This window comes from Haplochromis burtoni, unplaced genomic scaffold (assembly GCF_018398535.1).
Source record: "Haplochromis burtoni strain Fernald_Lab_line unplaced genomic scaffold, NCSU_Asbu1 Contig_113, whole genome shotgun sequence".
NCBI classification, from domain to species: Eukaryota; Metazoa; Chordata; class Actinopteri; order Cichliformes; family Cichlidae; genus Haplochromis; species Haplochromis burtoni.
The window spans coordinates 1788610-1809174 of record NW_024582474.1 but is presented as its reverse complement, the minus strand read 5'-3'; the positions used below and the strand labels follow the sequence as shown (position 1 = coordinate 1809174).

Genomic DNA, 20565 nt, shown 5'->3' with positions numbered 1-20565 from the left:
ACACAACAGTCCCAGTAGCAGAACATCTATGTTCAAATTAGGCTTTTATGGTCAAATAGCTAAGAAACCAATACTAAGGAAAAGTAACAAGCAGAAGACATTTGTTTGGGCCAAGAAACACAAGGAATGGACATTAGACCCGTGGAAATCTGTGCTTTGGTCTGATGAGTCCAAATTAGAGATCTTTGATTCCACTCGCCGTGTCTTTGTGTGGGGCTGCTTTCCTGGTGACGTTGAAGGCTCACTGAACCAGCATGGCTACCACAGCATCCTGCAGCAACACGCCATCTCATCTAGTTTGTGTTTAGTTGAACAATCATTTATTTTTGAAAACATTACAAGGACCCCAAACACACCTCCAGGTTGCACAAGGGCTATTTGACCAAGAAGGAGAGTGATGGAGTGCAGATGGCCTGGCCTCCACAGTCACCTGACCTAAACCCAAGATCATTTGGGATGAGAGTGAAGGCAAAGGGCCAACAAGTGCTCAGCATCTCTGGGAACTTCTTCAAGACTGTTGGAAAACCATTTCAGGTGACGACCTCATGAAGCTCACCGAGAGAATGCCAAGTGTGTGCAAAGCAGTAATCAAAGCAAAAGGTGGCTGTTTTGAAGATTCTAAAGTATAAAACATCTTTTGAGTCATTTCACACATTTTTGTTTACTACATAATTCTACATGTGTTCATTCACAGTTATGGTGCCCTCAGCAAGAATCTACAATGTAAATGTTCATGAAAATAAAGAAAAACCATTGAACGAGAAGGTGTGTCCAAACTTTTGACTGGTAGTGTATGTACTTTCACTTTTGATTGAATCCAATAACTGATGAAAGGTGGTAAATATAAATGACAGAGGAAAGACATGTAAAATATCTCCAGTCAGACTTTAACTAAGGATGCTTCAATTATTTGGTCATCTCCTTAGACCGCTGGTATCGCTTACTAATGTGACTATGAAAGGCATGAGAAAGAATTTTAGAGGGATGCAGAGTTTGCCATGCTTCTTTAAGAGACTCAATTTGCAGCCACACTGGACAGAATGGAGGATTATCGTGTAGTTTGATGAAATTCAACCAAATGACCATGTGTCTTCCACTACAGATAGTGTGAGAGAGTGTCACTTCACTTCTTGTAAATCTTTATTGCTTATTGTAGCAAATATGTATCAGTGCATCATTTGTTTTCTGCATTGTTCATGACGGCAGTATGTACAGATGTGAGATGTGTTTTTAATAAGTGTGTAGATTTCCCTTACAGCTCGTAATGGTTGAGTTTTCAGTCCCTCTGTTGCAGAACACTTTTTTTCTGGACGTATTGCACTGTTGGATGTGTGCTACAGACTGTCTCTGGAATTCTCTGCTTCTGTCACCACCATGGCACTAACTATGTGTTCCTATAGAAAACACTACAACAACAGTATTGTATATATAAGTAAGCCATTAAACACTTACAGATCTGTACACCCCTTGAGTATGCACCGTTGGACATGCTTCTTTGAAAGAATTGAAATTGTGAATTCTTGTTTCAGAACTTGTGTTTTTTGTTACATTTATCAGTGTAAAATGTATTAATTTAAGCTGTAACAAGCCTTTGTGAAATCTAAATTTAATGTTATAATGGCATCTCCCAAGTTCTGTTGCGTAAAATGAAATAATCTGAGGTGCAATCTGTGAGACCGTTTATCTCAACATTCTCAGGTCAGAGCTATAGAGCATGTCAGTCGCATTGCTGTATGCCACTGTAACTTTCTAATACAATCTGAGAGCCAGAAATTATGAATTATGATGAGCAATAATTATTACCATTTAAAACATCATAAATACTGTAATATTAATTATGTAATGATCAAAACAAGCACATTTCTAAATGAATTTAGCTTTTAGAAAGTGTTGTTTTTGTCTAAAAAGCTGTGTAAAGAAAGAGAATTTTGAGTTAGTTCTTTCTGAATATTTATAATACGAATATTCTCAACTTGGCCCAGACTCAGATGAAGCAAATTCAAATTGGGTAGTCTGCAAAATGTCCTTTCAACAAGTGTATTTTCATTTCTTTTTTAAGTGCATTTCACTTTATCCACAAATACTTGGTGGAAACAAAATAATAATGCAGTGTTATGATAATATAACAATATAATTTTAAAAAAAAAGACTTTAACATTTTTAATGTTGTTGTGTGAGCTGACATTAGTGATCTCTTAACATGTTACACTACACCTTCCTCTATGAACTTTAATGTTTGTCTTGATGGGAACAAATATTAATTAGCAATATGAGTGACTTAAGTTAGGCAAAAAAAATTTACCTAAAAGAAAAACCTTTGGCAGTAGAGGATGTGAAATTCAGTAGTTTACACAACAGTTTAAATAGCCAGACAGTCTGTGATATGCTGTGAAAGGTAATGTAGATCTCCTGTGTAGCCAAGTTCTTTTTTGTACTTTATTGTGATCACTTTTTAAAATGTTCCTATTTCTTTCAGCTGATAAAAAAAAAGAAGTTTTCTAAAGTTTTTATCTATTGAGCGCGATGGAGATCACTGTAAATGTTGCAGTAAACGATTATCTGACAATGTGGCTGTATTGAAAGCTGCTTTTGGAGACACCCCAATAATGATTGAATATGATGACTTCATAAAGAACTTGGGTCACTTTAAAAAAAAAAAAAGTCATCCCACTATCTTACTTACTTAGTTGCGCATTAAGTCTCAATTCTGAACTGCATGCAGTCACTTTAATAGAAGGTTGTGTGCAAGGGGCATGAACAGCTCACTGTCAGCTAGACTACCATGTAGAAGACACACAGCTCAGAGTGACTATAGTAGAAGGAACAAAATGTTCAAAGGCCAGTAATACAACACATAATACAAGACAATAAAATACAAGCAGAAAACTTGCAAATTTGAGAGGAAATTGCATCTCACTACATTAGAGGATCGTCATTTAGACTGGAAAAAATTCTACTCTATTCTGTTGTTCTACAAAAAAGCCCTACGTAAAGCAGGAATATCTTACTATTTATTATTCAAGAAACTCTATTAGTAGCACATCTCCTAATCCGAGGTTTGGTGGTTCAATCCCTGCATGCCAAAGTGTCCTTGAGGAAGATACTGAATGCAGAAAGAGTTCATAAATTAATTTAATTTGAATCATAACATTTGTAAGAAATGGATGGTAATTAAATGTAAGAAGCAAAATCTCAGGACTTGATTGTAGAATTTATTACAGTGACAGTAATACATTTCTGTCTGTTCTACAGTGGGGGGGAAGTATCAAAAGGAAAACTGGTATAAAAACACCATATTAATATAAAAGCATAGAAATGTCAACATGTGATATAAAAAATTTTAAAAAATGAAACCTGCCCAAAGAGTGTTTGGAATTCACAACACAGTATAAATGAAGTACAGAACAAAATGGCTAAAGATTAGAGGGCAATTAGCTAAACTGATGTAATCAATATCTTTTTGTTTTCACTGAGTCTGTTGTTAATTTTAATCTTGTGAATTTTTTTACGAAGCAATCTAAAAACATTTTTTAACTGAAATACGTGCACACAGAAAACAATAAAATGACTCACATTTCCTTTAAGAAAATGAAAAATATCAGAAGTAATTTTATTAATATCCAGATATTATTTTGCCTATAAGCCTGATGTCACCGTCCTGCAAAATCCTCAGCATTCTTAAGTAGTTGGTGCTGTCTATAGAGACAGGCATACAGGACGTGTAAAGGATGCTTTCAAAGGAAAAGAACATGGTTGTTTAAAAACAATGAAAAGGTATAAGGTATTTTTAGGTATAAGATTAGTTAGGTCAAATAATACATCACAGGAAATGGAAACACACATGTAATCCTTTTAATACAGTCTACACAGATGAAGGTGATCGATGTGATATTTGAACCGTTTAGCGATGTACTGACTTTTCCCGTGTGAATGTTTTTTAATCATAATAAAATTTATTTATAGAGTATAAATTTTACGCCTCATTTGTTTGCGTATACAACCTTGATCTAAAAAATTAGAATCCATTGCAAAAATCCACATTGAATTATAAAAAATGAACGAGGCTGAAAGTAAGCAGTGTAAAAAAAGAGAAGAAAGAAAAATCAAATAAATAATCTTGTCCCTCACATATGGAAAGTATAGCAGTCTGCAAACAGGAGGCTTAATCAGTGATCCACAAGATTCTGTCAGTATTTACAGACACATGTTCATTCACATTCTGGTCTCTTCTGGTGGTCCATTCATGTAGTGCTGAAGTGCCTGGTGTAAAGGCAGCCACTTCTTTATTGAAGCTTTGATAGCTATAATCCATCTGTAAAGAAAAACAGAAACGTCAACATGACAGCATCTTTCAACTGTTGTTTTTAAAAATATATATATTTAAAAAAGCTTATATACGAGATAGTTTGATAAATCCTGCAATTGTCGTCTAATTTAAGCAGCACACTGGGATAGAGAGTGGAGAGTCGGAGGGCAGAAGCAGCAGCAGCAGCACACTGAGAAGCAGACACAACAAAAACACACTAGAAAGATGTCTTTGTGTACAAATAGAGTAACAGAATGTCACCACAGTCCCTGGCGTTGTTGGGTCAAATAGAAGACGCTGTTACAAGTCAGTCACTTTTGATACCTAAACCGCACTCATACAAAGCTCTCTTATACTGACACAGGTGTACTAAGTGCAAGATCACAGGGGTTGCTGTTTCTAGTACTAAGGAACTAGTATAAATAAAACAAGAGTCAGCTCCTCACCGTTTATTTTCATTTGCGTTTTCAGCACACAGGTAGAAAGTTCTGAACTCATCAGATGGAGGTTTCAGCTCAATGATTGAATTCTTGGCTCCATAAGACTGCTCTCGCACCATGTAACCCTGAAGGTAGATGCCACCTGAAGAAATGATGATAAGATGAATATATGTTCCATTTTTTTCACAAATGTAGTCACAATGGAAGTTTCACCAGACCAGATCATTCATTCGCAGCAGCAGGTCATGTATTTGCTTTCCTTTGTCAATCAAAAGAGCAAAACCAGCTTTCAGCATTTATTATAAAAGGAATTTCATTTAACTGGTAAGTGGTTATGCAGGCACTTGAAGTGAGATTTTAAGGGACAAAACACTGTGAGACATAACCAATAGGTTTGAGTGATTGGCTTACTTGTCCTTACCTAAAAAATAAAAATGGGAATAAACATTAGTGACATTTTACATTGTATTTATGTCATTACATTCATGCTGGTAAGGCATAAAACTAATATGAAACAGAAAGTAAAAAAGCTCCACGGTGGCTGTTACAATAATTTATATAAGACCAAGGTGAAAAAGTATGTTTCTGTCCTACAGTTTCTGGCCAATTAGAGAAGAGTGTATACAATAAATTGTTTCTCACCATTGCACACAGACCTGTTTTAGAACATCTGTATCATGTTGAACATGGGTCTAACAAACCCACAGAGATCCATTATTTAATATACAGAATTCCTTTGAGCCTTTATTCGATCCTTATTTTGATTCACCAGTTCATGAAATAGGCTGTCACCAACTTGCCGCTTGCTGTGGATGCACATATATATATATGAGCTGAAAATCAGCCTTGTTGACTGTTGCCAGCTTATCAGAAACAGCCAATGCTGATGATAGCGCTGATGTTTTTTGTTGTGTCACATTAACGTTTCCCCGTCAAGTGTGTTGTTGAGATAAAGAGCATGAACAAAGTTTATGAGAACAGTATTTTTTAGAGTGAATATTTATTTGTTTCCCCAACATAAAAGAGGAATAAAATAGGACAAGAATAACATGACCAAAGAGTTAAAAATTTTCACAGACAGATTTTAAAACACTCCTGTGGCAGTTTATTTACTCCTATAGAAATGTATAGGTTATAAAGTCGTGATAACTGACACAAATAAACCTATTAATGAAAATGAGCGTATAGTTTTCTTTTCTAATGAATATACCAAGTTTTGCTATGAGATTGGCTTGGAATTTAAAAACTGGGGCAGTAGCAGTGTCTCTAAAAAACTCGATTGAATTCCTAATACACAGAGGAGCAGATAAGTAATAATAACACCACTCTAAATGTACAGACGAGTACTAGGGCCACATTAAGAAAAAAGAATATTATTGATCATTTTAAGACTAAAGTTACACTTTTGACAAAAGTAATTCTATTTTGAGAAAAGAAGTTGAATTTCTATTTCTATTCCTATAACTATTACCTTTAGTGTACAGAGACGAAAATATTTGCTATTGCATAAAGCTCAGTAAGCTGTTAATTCACCTGTAGTACACTCCCGATCAAAAGTTTAAAATCATATTTTGCAGGGTCTCTCGCAGCGCACCATCACGGCTGAGGTGGGATGCAGTAAGACAGTCATTTGGAATTTCTTAAATGATCCTTAGGGTTATGGAACAAAAAAGTCAAGTGGAACACCAAAAAATATTTCACCAGCAATGAGCCGGAGGATGCAGTTGGCTGTCCGTCAAGACACTGGATGATCCTCGACCGAAGTTAAGGCCGTTACTGGTGCCGACGGCAGCCTGATAACCATCAGATGGCATCTGATACTGAAGGGCTTCAAAAATAAAAAACATCTTCAAAGGCCTCGTCTCCTTGAATGCCACAGAACTGACTGTTTGGACTTTGCAAAAGAGCACCAAACATGGGATGTTTCCAACGTTAATGCCGTTGAGAATACCATCACATTTTTGGACCATCCTGCGTGTTCCCTTGATCTTAATCCAACTGAGAACCTTTGGGGATGGATGGCAAGAGAAGTTTACAAAAATGGACAACAGTTCCAGACAGTAGATGCCGATGTTTTGTGCAGCCGTCTTCACCACTTGGAGAAATGTTCCCACTCACCTCATGGAAACGCTTGCTTCAAGCATTCCGCAACAAATTCTTGCAGTGATCAACAATAACGGAGCTACTCATTACTGAGTTCATGTCTGGATCTTTGATTTCTGTTTTTTTTTTGGTTGTGGTCCTGATCTTTTGATGTAAAACAGCCAGTTTCAGTTTAAGCATTGTTTCCAATAAAATCCAGAAAAATGTTTTGTCTCACTCCCATTTCTTCTTGTTGCATGTTGAAGCTTTACTTGGAACCTTGTTACGATCCAACCATGGAAAATATGATGTTTTTTTGCCATTTTTCAAGTGGTCTGAAACTTTTGATCAACACTGTATAAGTAAGACCAGCTTAAACTCTGGAATCTTGACTTTGAAAATGATATAGTTGATAGTACACCCTTAATTTTTACTGATTGTTAACATCTTATTGCAAACTTCAGTTTTGTTGTTGAGAGCCCAGCACTGGTACTTTCTGGCATTTTCTGCTTGTGACATTTATATGACATCAAATAGTTTTTATAATTACAGTCAATTTTTTTGCAGCCTTTTTTCATCAACATTAAACATTTTAACAGAACTGTCCAAGGCTGTGGGAAGCAGGGGTGCTGCGGGTGCTGCAGCAACCCCTGTCACCAAAGACAGACATCACAGTACCACCTGCCAAATGCTAAAAAAAAAAAAATCAATAAAACACCAGTTCTGTCATTATTTTTCTCAGAAATATTTTCCCTTCCTATAATTCTGGAACTGCCACTGCTATGTTCCATGTCAGTGTTTAAAACATGATGTAGAGCTGTACCTTGTGCGTGAGTTGCACGGATGCCACTGTACAAGTAGAGGCACCCATCCTTCAGAATGCAGTAGTGCTGTACCCAGGAATCCTTGCTTTTATCCATTTTATGAAGCAATCCAAGACAGTCTGGATTTTTTACAGCCAGCGGGGGCAGATTAGAGTTGTGTTTAGTGACATCCACCCAAACATGGTTCTAAAACATAAGAGTTATTTGAGATCAGTTTAAGCTTAAACTGGTGGTAAGCCACCGCAATCAACAACATGACCTATTTACTCCAATCTGAGGTAAATTTTATATGCAATTAAATGAACATTTTCTGTAACAAGCCCTCTTTGATTTATAAAAATATAGAACTTACTTGTGTAATGGTATGGGTAGATTTCTCCATTGCTTCCAGCCATCTGGAATCCAACAAGACAAATAAGATTTTAAACATGGTTTTTATTTCAATTTCTCTCTTTCGCTTTTTGAAGAAATAAAGAATATAGACTGCAGTTTAAAGAACTGCAATTAGAATTCAGAATACAGAAAAAGAAAATGGTACGTAAAAATATTTTAAATATGTTTGGTTTGGAAAGTTATATCTGTCTTTCTACCTTTTCATTTCCTGGTTGGAAGTGGCGCAGAAGAAGTAAACTCGAAAACCAGACTGAGGATGACACTTAAACACAAATGGTTTTCCAAGTGAAGTGTCTGGTCCCACCTCAGCCCCTTCCATCTTTATTGCTGAAAGTGCCTGCCTTTTGCCTTCATCCTGTAATGACCATGAAGTAGCGCCAAAAGTACACAAAAATTTCTTTGTGGACTGTTTGATTTTGATGACCTGTATCATGCTTACCCGTTTGTGTCTGTAGTAGTAAAGGCAGCAGTCATGCGTCAGTACAAACCACCTCTTTCTCCATCCTTTAATCAGACCAGACTGAGTACGCTTATGAAGGTAACCACGACAGGCTGGTCTCGGTGCGTTAGGACCACGAGCAATGTCTGAACCAACAGTCAATGTCAGAACATCTGGACCTATAATATCAACAATATCACAGTTACCATCTAATTTAGGCTTCTGGCCTCCATATTGGTTCTTTATGAGTCCATTCCACAAATGTGCTTTATTGTTTATAGCACAACACACCTTGTCTGGCTAAATCAGCAGCTTCAGAATGAGGAATGCTGGTGACATCAATACCATTGACAGCTAGGACATAGTCTCCTACCATCAACCCAGCTTCCTCTGCAGCTCCATCTGAAACAGAAATAAATAAATGTTAAACTAACAGGAAACAACACGATGTAAGTTATCAAAACAAATGACAAGCAGAAAAGCAAACACAGTCCTTACGGTACATAATTGCACAGAAATTTTTTCAAGTATTACACAACCTTTTTTGCTCATCTGCCTTCCCATTCTAAATACATAGGGCTGAGCCCATTTGGTTTGGAAAACCAAGATTTTTTTTTCAGCTATCTCCAAGTCAGGTCCTATTTCAACAGTAACATAAAAACTACAGAAGAACATAGTGGAGGCCTAGTCCCCCTTATAATAGAAGCTTATAAAGGGAAGATTAAAAATAAATTGATAGCTAAACTTTATCAGAACCTGCAATCACAGATCAATCAACCAATTATATTAAAATTAAATGGGAGATGGAGGCTAAAGTCAACATATCAGAGGAAAGTTGGTTAAATATATGTGGAACACAGATGAAAACTACTAGTTCGGGTTATTGAAGGGAAAAATGTTATTAGGTTTTTTTATAACCCCCAAAATAAAATACAAACAAACTGGTCAACCGAGAGACGCTGCTGGAGAAACTGTGAGGAAAATATGGCAGATCACTTTCATATATTTTGGAAATGCCCAGTAATCCAACCATACTGCAGTGAAATGGTGAAATGGTCAAATCAATTTACTTGGTGACTGGTCTCAAATTAAATTTGGATTTCTGTACTGTGTATCTGGGCGATATCCCATCAGCAGTCTTCTTAAGGGACAAATATTTGATAAATATCCTGTTGGGAGCGGGTAAAAAAGCTCTTACCAGGAAGTGGCTGGAGAAAGAGCACCCAACAAAGAAAGATTGGATAGGAATAATGGAGGAAATATACAGAATGGAAAAACTTACATCTCTTTTGAATCTCAAAAGGGACCAATTTCATAAAAACTGGAGGAAGTGGGAGAGATTTGTTGAAGGTGGAAATGTGGGATGATGGGTGGTGGGTTATATAACCAGAGTTTAGCTAAATATTTTTTAATGCAACCACTGGAAGAAGAAAAGCCAGCTAAGGATGTGGCCACTGCTTTTAGAAGGCACCTCATAAAATAGACTGGAAATACCCTTCCGAACATCACCAGGGGTGGACTGTAAAGTGCTACGTAGACTTCAGCAGTAACACAAAACCTGAAGACACCTAAAAAGAGGTGGAGGGGAGCTCCCCCAGACCGGGCAGATATGAGGGTTTCACTGTGCCAAGATGTTGTTGTCAGTGTGTATTATGTTTTTTGTTTTTTTTATGTGGATGAATGTCAAAATTATAAAACTTTCAATAAAAGTAAAGTATATAAAAAAACAAGAAGTAAAGTATAAATTTGCAGTTTTTTACTAACTCATGTTTTATACCTAATTCTTGATTCAATTTTATTTATTTAGTGCCAAATCACAACAAGAGTTGCCTTAGGGCACTCTATACTGTGAGGTAAGGACCCTAAAATAATACAGAGAAAACAGAGAAACCCCAACAATCTAATCGCCCTACGTGAGCAAGTGCTTTGGTGACAGTGGGAAGGTAAAACTCTCTTTTAATAAGGAGAAACCGCCAGCAGAACCAGCCTCAGCAAGGGGCAGCCATCTGCCACGACCATTTGGTGGTGAGGGGAGGAATACAGGACAAAGACAAGTAGTGCAAGAGAGTCAGAGAATAATAATAAATTATGATTAACTGCAGAGTGATGTTTTATATGTGCATTGAAGGACATATCGTGGTCAAAATTGACTCTAAGACTCCTCACAGTGCTACTGGAGGCCAAGGTAATGTCATCAAGAGTAAACATCCAGTTGGATTCAATATTTCTAAGATTTTTAGGGCTAAACTATACACTAACCTATAGCTGAATTAAACATAATCTTAGTGTGTGGTGAGGTCTCTCCATTTACCTGAACACATTGAAATGTATTAGATAGATACAGTTCAAACCACTGCAGCGCAGTACCTGTAATTCCTACACCATGCTCTAATTGCAACAATATTGTTGTTGTTGTTATTATTATTTTTATTGTTGTTGTTGTTGTATTGTATGGTATGGCCTGTATTTGTATAGCACTTTTCTAGTCCCTAAGGACCCCAAAGCGCTTTACACAATCAGTCACCCACCCATTCACACACACATTCACACACTGGTGATGGCAAGCTACATTGTAGTCACAGCTGCCCTGGGGCGCACTGACAGAGGCGGTTGTGGTCAATCGTATCGACTACTGAACTGAGGTCTAGCAGGATAAGCACAAAGATGAGTCCACTGTCAGAGGCCATAAGAAGATCATTTGTAACCTTCACTAAAGCTGTTTCTGAGCTGTGATGAGCTCTGAAACCTGACTGAAACTCTTCAAATAAGCCATTCCTCTGCAGATGATCAGTTAGCTGTTGGGTACTCTTTCAAGAATTCTTGGGACAAAAGGAAGGTTGGAGACTGCCCTATAATTAGCTAAGACCGCTCAGTCAAGTGATGGCTATTTAAGTAATAGTTTTAACTACTGCCAACTTGAAGGTCTGTGGTATGTAGCTAATTAATAGTGATAGGTTGATCATTATTATAATAGTTGTTTTCTTTGGTTGCCTCCCCAATTGGACCAGTAATGACATGTTTAGCAAGTGGTGTCCAAAAATGATGTGGGCTTTATAAATGATTGGGAAATTTTCTACAGAAAACCCAGTCTTGTTAGGAGAGAAAACATCTATCCCACTTTGGATCGAGCAGCTCATGGATGGGTCTCATTTCTAGAGATCTGGCCAATTTTATAAACCCCTCCCCCAAAACGTGACTATCCAGAGTTGGGACCAGGAAGCAGAGTTGCAATCTTACACACCTCTCATCACTGGCTGTGTAGACTTAGAGACTGTGTCAGCTCCCAAACAGACAAACCAAAGATCAGGTAGCTGCTCTGCACTGTTGCCACATGGCATTGAAGAAGATAACAGTGGATTAATTATATCTTTAAACTTAAACCCTCTGGAACACAAACTTGGAGTAATCAGGACCCTACAACACCGGGCAGAAAATGTTCCCTCTAAGCCAGAAGGGGAAAGGGGGTAAAACACACATGTAAAGAAAGCTCTTAAAACATGTGGTTCTCCTAACTGGGCTTTCGACAAATCAGCAAAGATGCACAGAGCAGAAGGTCAGACACAACTAGGGAGAATCAGGACAAGCAGAACAATATTGTCATCTCTTATGTAGCAGGTTTATCAGAGAAACTCAGGAGAGTCTTCTCCAAACATGACATCCCAGTGTACTTCAGACCCAGCCTCACACTCAGACAAAAACTGATTCATTCCAAGGACAAAACTCCCGTACACAACCTTAACAATGTAGTGTATGCTGTACAGTGCAGCAAGGAATACTCAGACCTCTACATTGAAGAAACCAAACAGCCACTCCATAAATGCATGGCACAACATAGAAGAGCCACCTTGATGGGACAAGACTCAGCTGTCCATCTGGATCTAAAGGACAAAGATCACTCTTTTGAAGATGCCAATGTTCACATTTTGGACAGAGAAGACAGATGGTTTGAATGAGGAGTGAAAGAAGCCATCTATGTCCACTGTAAACGACCTTCTTTGAACAGAGGCGGTGCCTTACAACACCAACTGTCTGCCATCTATAATCCAGTTTTGAGATCCCTTCCCAGACGCCTAAACGCCCACTTACATCCTGGGCCATTTGACCTCAGGAAATCACATGATAGGTTGGGGCTAGATCTCACAATGGATTCACCTGAAACCCTGATTGTGGCCCACACCTGTTTTCACACCTTGGCTCGTGGGATTAGGTAGAGGATAAACAGCGGGTCCACGAAATGTGTAATTACATTTGCATCCTGGTTACTTTTGCAATGCTTAAATTCCAGAAAATAAAAAAAACCCATGCAAAATAACAACTACAAAGCAGTTGAACACCCTGTTGAGTCAGCACTATGATATAGAAATTTACTTACTTGTGTCAACCTCTGTGACCACAATGGGTTTAGAAAACTGTATTCGAAAGCCCCAGGGATATTCTCCTGTCCCTTTGCTGATCTTAACAGTCCTCTCTCGAACTGGAAGATGTTTGAAGATGATGAAAGAGATGTTTAACAAGAGCAGCAAAATATACATATGCACAGCAGGTAAAAAAGGCATTGAACTCATCACCAATTTTCTAGGTAAATATCCAATGGACACAATCAAACCAAATATGTACATAAATTAATTTATGTGTAATAATGAGAAAATGACACAAAATCGTCATTTTAATAGCACTCTACTTTTTACACAGTCATACTCACTATTTACAATTCACACTCCAACGCATACACCCAACGGGCCACGTTTAACACTGACAAGCAGAGATAGGAGCAGGCAGGTCTTCATGCACCCGTGTTTCCTGCACCTTGTCTGGGGCAGAGGTTGGCTGGTGTTCCAGGGTCAAGCCAACTGCATCCCAGGGTTGCTGTTGGCTCTGGGGATCATCCATTCATCCGCACTTCGAAGGGCAGGGTGGATGTGGATGGTTATCTGTCTTTGTGCAGCTTCATGAGGGGGGTGGGGGTTCCTCTCCCTGCTGCTATCCACTGGTTGTTGTTGCCCCACCCACAGGATATGGGCATTTGCTGGCTCTGGGGTGCCTGGCTGGGCGATTTGGTGTGATTGCTGACCTGCTGCCTTGGGGCTGTGGTTGGCTTGGACGTTTTTGTTGCATTGGGGCTCCACCGATTGCGCCCAGGTCATTTCCTCGGATTGTGCTGGGATGGCCGGCCTCTGCCAGGGTCAGCTGCCTAGTGCCTCTGGTTCTTTAGCACTCCTGCCTTTTAGCTGTGGGCTTCCCTCTTCCTTAAACCGGCGGGGACACACTTTGGCCTCGGATTTTCAACACTCTTGGGGGACTGGGTGGGGTCTTCCCCTGTCTGTCTCTCGTCCCCAGGGGACGTTGTTGCAGTCTCTCACCCTCATTATCAAGTACGTTTCATGACAAACACCCATGCACAGGCACTCACATTCTTTCTTTCTCTCTCTGTTTCACACAGACACTCACACACATGCAAAATTGAATGTTCCTCTTGGCAAAGCAAATGTGTTTGGCACCACAAAGCATTTAGATCATGAATCTGGTTGCTAAAACTTCCAGACAGGACAGGTTACTAAAAAGAAAGAAATATATTTACTTAGAGGATTGTTAGTTTGTTCAATACTTATTTCACCCGCTGTATGTACACTACCGGTCAAACGTTTTAGAGCACCCCGATTTTTAGAAGATTATGCAGTTTAATGCCTCATTGCACTCTGAAATGAAAGCATATTACAAATAAGCAATGCAAAGTACAGAAATCGTGGAATCAATTTATAGAGCAAAATGTATTCTTTTGACTCATCAAAGTAGCCACAGATATAACAGCTGAACATGCCCGTGGCATTCTTTCCACAATAGCAATCAAATATTCTTCAAAACGTTTTTCCCATATCTGTTGCAGAAGTTCCCATAAATGTGTGGCACTTGTAGGTTGCTTTGTTTTCTCTCTTCTGTCCAGTTCATCCCAAACTAGCTTGATGGATAGTAAGTCTGGAGACTGTGCTGGTCACTCCATGTTTTCAAGCTTACCATCTTGTTCTTTTTTCCTGAGGTAATCGATTTTCTTGCTATAGGATGAGCTCTTGACCAACTAGGCACATATCAGACGGTACTGCATGGTGCTGCAGAATGCTGTGGTAGCCGTTTCTGTTCAGGGTGCCTCTCATTCTGTACAAGTCACCACCCCCTGATCCAGCAAAACAGCCCCAGGCTATCACACTTCCTCCTCCACGTTTGACAGTTGATGCCACACACTGTGGAACCATCCTTTTGCTTACTTGACAGCATCCAAAGATTCCTTGTGATGAACCAAAGATTTCAAATTTTGATTCATCAGTCCATTTTCCAGTCTTCTGTAGTCCAGTGGCAGCGTTTCATGGCCCAGGCAAGCCTCTTTGTTTTATTCTGATGTCTTAGCGAGGGCTTTCTTTCTGCAGCTTGTCCTGTCAAACCTACAGCTTGAAGGTTTTCTTCACAGTTGAAACTGAGAATTGCTTACTACAGTTGCTATTAAGCTGTGCTTGAAGCTGTTGTCCTGTGTGCCGCAAGCTGTTAACTCTCAGAAACTTGTTCTCTGATTCAGTTGTGGCTTTGCATCTGGCGGACCTCTTCCTGTCAGAGTTTGCCCCAGTTTATGAGTGCCACTGTACTCACTGACACCTTGACTTTCTTTGCAATTTATCTGTAGGAAGATGTACATTTTTAAGTGTTATGCTGATGTGGCTCTCTTCCATTGTCCATTTTGTTTTTTGCACTGTTTTTTTTTTTTTAGCAACACACTACTTTCTGCAGTACAGTGCTGTTCAACTGATGCTCACGAGGGTACGATACCACAGTGTGTTCCTACACTGCTGTTATGCAGACAGAGGGGGTTGTAAGTAATCCAGAAAAGTTGGAACACCTGTAGGAATTAGTTGCACTAGCTTTCAAGGCTTGATCAACCTCCATTGCTGCCGAACAGCTGCACTTTTTTCAGTTTTGGGTAACCTTACCTTTTTTTTTTAACCTCTGGCAGTTCACCACGTACCTTTGTACCATTTCAAGCTATTCATTGGAGTAGAACTACTTGAACTGCAATAAATAACTGGAAAAATTGGGGTGTTCTAAAACGTTTGACTGGTAGTGCTAAGTTAAATTCACAGTAATATCTCTGCAGTACTCAAGAGTTTCTCAGTAATTCTCAGTAACAACTAGGATTCAGTACTAAATGACCTGTTACTGTCATTAAATTAAATAAAGTTAACTTTTTTGTAAAAACACAAAAGCTGCAGCTTACTTGAGACGGCACGAGTTCTGGTGGTTAGGCTGGTATGAATTCCCCCAGAGCTTACATTATCTCCTTGAAAAATCCATGCTGATGAGTGGAATGTTTCTGTATAAAAGCCCCTGTCTTCATTTTCTTGAAATGCTATGTCCATAGAAGGCGTGTCCTCTGATACTAGCAAAACAAAGAAAGACACAAATCAAACAAACGAACACTAAACAGCACAATTCATTACATATAGATGCATTTCTATATCTGCAGTTGTCAAATCAGCAAAGAAGTGTAAGGAGCTTGGAAAGAAAGCGACTTAAGTTTTGAATACCTGTCCACCTGGTTGTATAAAACTGAAGAAACCTCGCAGATGAGATGTGAAACATCTTCACAAAACTTAAAGAAGTCCAGTCACTTTTTATGGATAATAAACAGATAATACAGCATTCTGCTTGCACCACTTACAGGACTGGCAGATCAAATTTAATCACTAAACTTACTCTTTATGACATTTTTTCCCTGACATTTCTTCAAGCTTTCCATCAAAGTCACCTGATTCCTCTGTGATGTCACTGGTGATTGAGCTTCCTCCAACAGAGCTCCACTGCTTGCTCTCTTTGAAGAGCTTTCGCCTTTTAGCCAAGTGTTCAGAGCCACTTGTTTCCGAATCTTTATGAACCACAGGCTTCAGATGCTCCTTGATCTCTAAAGAAGCTGGGAATGGTCATGAAGAATCACAAATAGGTGAGTTTTACATAACTAATTGGCTGAAACGAATTTAAATGAATATGAATGGAAATAACTTACATTTAGATACAATCTGTTTTTCAGTCCTGTTAGTTTTACTAAGCGTCTCTTTTGCAAGGACCTCTGTGTCTTTAAAATCTTTTGCTGGACCTGATGATATGCTTGCAGGTTGTCTTGAATTTTCTGTGTCGATTTCCAGATAATCTGTCCCCTCATTTATCAGTGGGAGAATAGGGTCAGTATCTTCCATGTTTTCACTAGTTGGTTTAGGTTTAATGTCCTCTGTAACATCATTTAAGTTTAATGATTCTACATCTAAGTCCTGCAAGAGGGACATGCATGGGTCGTCCACAGCATTTCTAAAATCCCTCTTTAGACAACTATCCAGGGATAATTGTGAGTCCCTCTGCAAGAGACTTGGCTCAAATGCACCATCTGTTATTGTCTGAACTGAGAACTTGCTATATCCGGGTAAAAAAGAGACTGAATCCTTCTGGTTTGCATTTTTAACCTCATTGTTTGCAGGTAGTATTTCTGAGTGACTCTGTGGCATATGTTCCTCTGAGCCACTGCAGGATGGAGGGATGACTTGTATAGAAAAAGCTCTTCGAGTTAGCTCTTCTGTAAGGGGCTCTGGACTGTGATATTCTCCTTCTCCAAATTCTTGGTCAAATCCACTGTCTGCTACTTCACATTGATCAACAGTATATTCACAATCATCAGTGTCAAGACTTTCCATATCCTTATAAATGCTCAAGTTAGTATCATGTTGACTGTTGAAGTCATGTCTTTCACAGTGTTCAGTGTTCATGATGATTTCAGGATTAATCTCAGAACCAGTCACATAGAATGGACTGAGCAATGGCTGTGCTCTGTCATGGCTGTCTAGAATTTCCGGGACTTGTTTTAAACTCCCTTTGGTTTGTGAAAATGTATCATTTTCTAATCCAAATGCAGATAACCTGTCATCGCCCTTTTCAGTCCTTTCTAGCTTCTCTGTCTGGAGGGGAAGTGAGCACATGACCAAAGAGGAAAAAGATTCTCTGTAAGGTAGCTGGAGATCTTCCTGCATCAGTCCTAGACCCTGTGACATCCCAGGAAATGTTTGACGTCTTTTCTTGGGTAATGAACATACTTTGTGTTCGACGGTGGCAATACTATTATTTCTAATCCAGGATTTTCTTTTCTGACTATTGATGAAGTCTTTCATGAAGCTAGACCTGTTGGTAGACATCAAGGGTCTCATGAACACGGGGTCATAATTGTCAGATTGCGATAACTCATCAAAAGAAGGTGGCAGACCCCCTCTTTCTTCTTCTTGTGCACAATATAGACATTGAAGTTCCTCAGTGGAGGTCAAGTCTCCTCGTTTATCAACAGCTGGACTAGAAGTGTTGATTCTACAAGAAGCTAAGTCTTGTGTCAGACCTTCTAAACTATTGTTTTTAATATCTGCAAACTCTTGGGGTGGGGGGATGTGCCAGAACTCATCACCAGAACTGAGACTTGTATGGAAACTTTGCCTCTTTCCTTGAGGTTTAATATTTAACAGCAGCGGTGGGCTTGATAGATGATCTGCCAGTTTAAAGTCTCCCGATCCTTGTTGTTTGTCATCACTAGAGCATTGACTGCAGTCTGGATTGTCCCATATATTTGCAGATCTGGCACATTTTGAATCACAATAAGGCTCAGTTTGTTTACTTGTGGTTCCAGTGTGATCTTTGTCATTATTGTTGTGATTTTTTTCCTCATCAGGGACATTATCCAATGGTTGTTCAGAAGACTCATTGTCTGGCATCCATGTCTCCTCAAATTTGCTCTTAAAAACCTCAGTACTGGACCAGCTTTTATTCATGAAAACAAGTGTGGTCTTGTTGCCAGATGTATTAAGCTGAAGTTTTAAATGTGATCCAGAGCAGTTAATATTCAGGATGTTAGTAACTGGAATTGGTGAGTGGATTTGATTTTCAGATAAGGGTTCTTGTGACTGCTGAAACATAATATTTGGTGATGAATCTCCTGTTACAGAAACTGAGGTTACTATTTTCACTCCGTTCTTCTCGTCCTTTGTTGTTTTGGTATAAATACTCTTTTGGTGTGCAAATGAATTCAAGTGATAATCTTGCTTAAATCTTTTCTCCTTGGGTTCAGGATTGTTGTATTTTTCCTCATCTTCAGATCTTGACAGTACATTTTCCTTTCGAAAAGAGTCTGTTTCTCCCTTTTCAACAATGTCATCTTTGGTGCAGACAGTGCTTTTGTTCTGCTTTTTAAAGATGTATGGTGAGATACTCTCTGAAAGAAAAAGCAAAATAGTGAAATAATTATATTAGAGGATGTTTGACAGTACAAGTATTATAGTGCTTACTCATAGTTTGTTCTGGTTTCTTTCTAATATTGTAGGCCCTTTACTGTAACAATATAAAGCTCAAATGCTGTTGTGAGTTAGTGCTACATAAATAAAATGATATAACACAATTTTCCCAACACTACAAAATTACTTTGGAACTGGTGAATTTCATTCTGGGGTTGCTTGATTGTTGGATACCTCGTGCATTGAGGTTTAAGTACTGATCAATACTTTTGCTTGTTTATTTTAGCTTTTTCTCCATAAAGTTAAAAGCCCATTAGGATTCAACATTATACTAGTTATGCCATAAAACCCACTATTATGAAGCTGCTATTAGTCCTCTACCGGTCTCAAGAAGTACTTGCACGTTGTATGCACGTGTGGAGAAAAATGTGAATCAGCTAAGCACAAGATTAACCTCACTGCGTCCTCCCAAGCTCCAACTCACGTTTGTTGCTGCTGGAGCTCTTCCTCCTCTTGCTATTTCTCCTTCTCCCCCTCTTGCTCATTCTGAAATCCACCACAGTCTCACATCCGCTGGGAAACAAAACACTGAACGAAGACAAACAAGTGTTGTATTTTTTATGGGTATATGTACACATTTTGGCTCAATACATTTTCAGATTCCAGACTAAGCAGATCATATGTCAGTTTGCTCTGACTGTTTTAATGAATGTTTTGCTTTTTTGCTTGGCATTTTTTACACTGACATGAAAGCAATTATTAAAGAAACAGAAAATGTAAATCATTAAGATGCTTAATTCTCAGTATTTATCACCATTTTTTTTAAAAATACAAACACTAGTAATTATTGAAATGTCTAATTACTGTTGAACAAACTGATACAAAAGGAAAAATTATAACCTGGCAATATCCAGTTATGTACAGAAAGTTTATGCACTGGTACATAATCCTGTGCAACTCAGTTAACATGTGCATCAAACAGTTTCCTGCTTAAGAAGCAAAACAAACAAAACAAAAAAACTCCTTTTGTCTGAATGAGCACCATCTATAAACAGATAAAACATCAAATTGTGTTAACAAGTTAGAGCTGACACCTGGTTTTGTTTTGTTTTTTTGTTTTTTGTTTTGTTTTTCTGAGAAAGACAAGAGATGATTTTCAATAAACGACAATAATGTCAGTAAAGTCAGACATGTGACTTATTCAAATGTGAAAATTAGAGCTGTTAGGTTACTATGTTTAATGTTAGAAAGCTTTGCTCTATAGGGATCATGTTGACCAAGTAAACTTATTTTAAAAATAGAAAAACATCTGACTTACCTATTGATGTGATATCCTGATGACTGCTATCAACCCTTTATGTAGCAGACATGAAAAGATAGACAGACTGCCGGCGAACAGCTGCTTCTTTTCCACTGTCTACATTGCCTGTGTCTCTCAGACTGTTCCAGTTCTTATTGTTTCTATTCTTGATACTAAGCAGCTTATTACGCTTAATCTTGTCAGCCACTGATGATGCAGTACTAAGCCTGCTTATTCAGCTATACTTTTTCACTGGTCAATTGAAAGCAGAAAGCACATGATGCACATTTTTTTCCTACATGTTTAAAAAGCATTCACCCCTGTCTCTCTATGTCCTTTTTTCACAATACCAACTGTGAATAACTACCTCCCTTTTGCTCAACGATTCCTGCAATTATTTACTTTTTTTTAATGTTTATATTACACTTCAGTGCTTGTCTATATAACACAAAGTGTTGAGTTTCACTAAAAAGACTATTGCCT

The 20565-nt window shown here is 38.4% G+C and overlaps 1 protein-coding gene across 1 annotated transcript; it reads right to left on the bottom strand.

The window, feature by feature from the left end:
* Positions 1-2305: 2305 nt before the first annotated feature.
* pdzph1 (PDZ and pleckstrin homology domains 1) lies at positions 2306-20254 on the bottom strand. Its single transcript, XM_005929025.2, has 13 exons — positions 20101-20254; positions 19267-19370; positions 16529-18763; positions 16274-16435; positions 15743-15904; positions 12857-12958; positions 8776-8886; positions 8485-8663; positions 8243-8400; positions 8005-8047; positions 7652-7838; positions 4753-4888; positions 2306-4312 (listed from the first exon to the last, which is right to left on the bottom strand). The coding sequence occupies exons 2-13, from the start codon at positions 19325-19327 to the stop codon at positions 4213-4215; spliced, it is 3636 nt and encodes a 1211-aa protein (XP_005929087.1). The 5' UTR covers positions 19328-19370; positions 20101-20254; the 3' UTR covers positions 2306-4212.
* Positions 20255-20565: the final 311 nt, after the last annotated feature.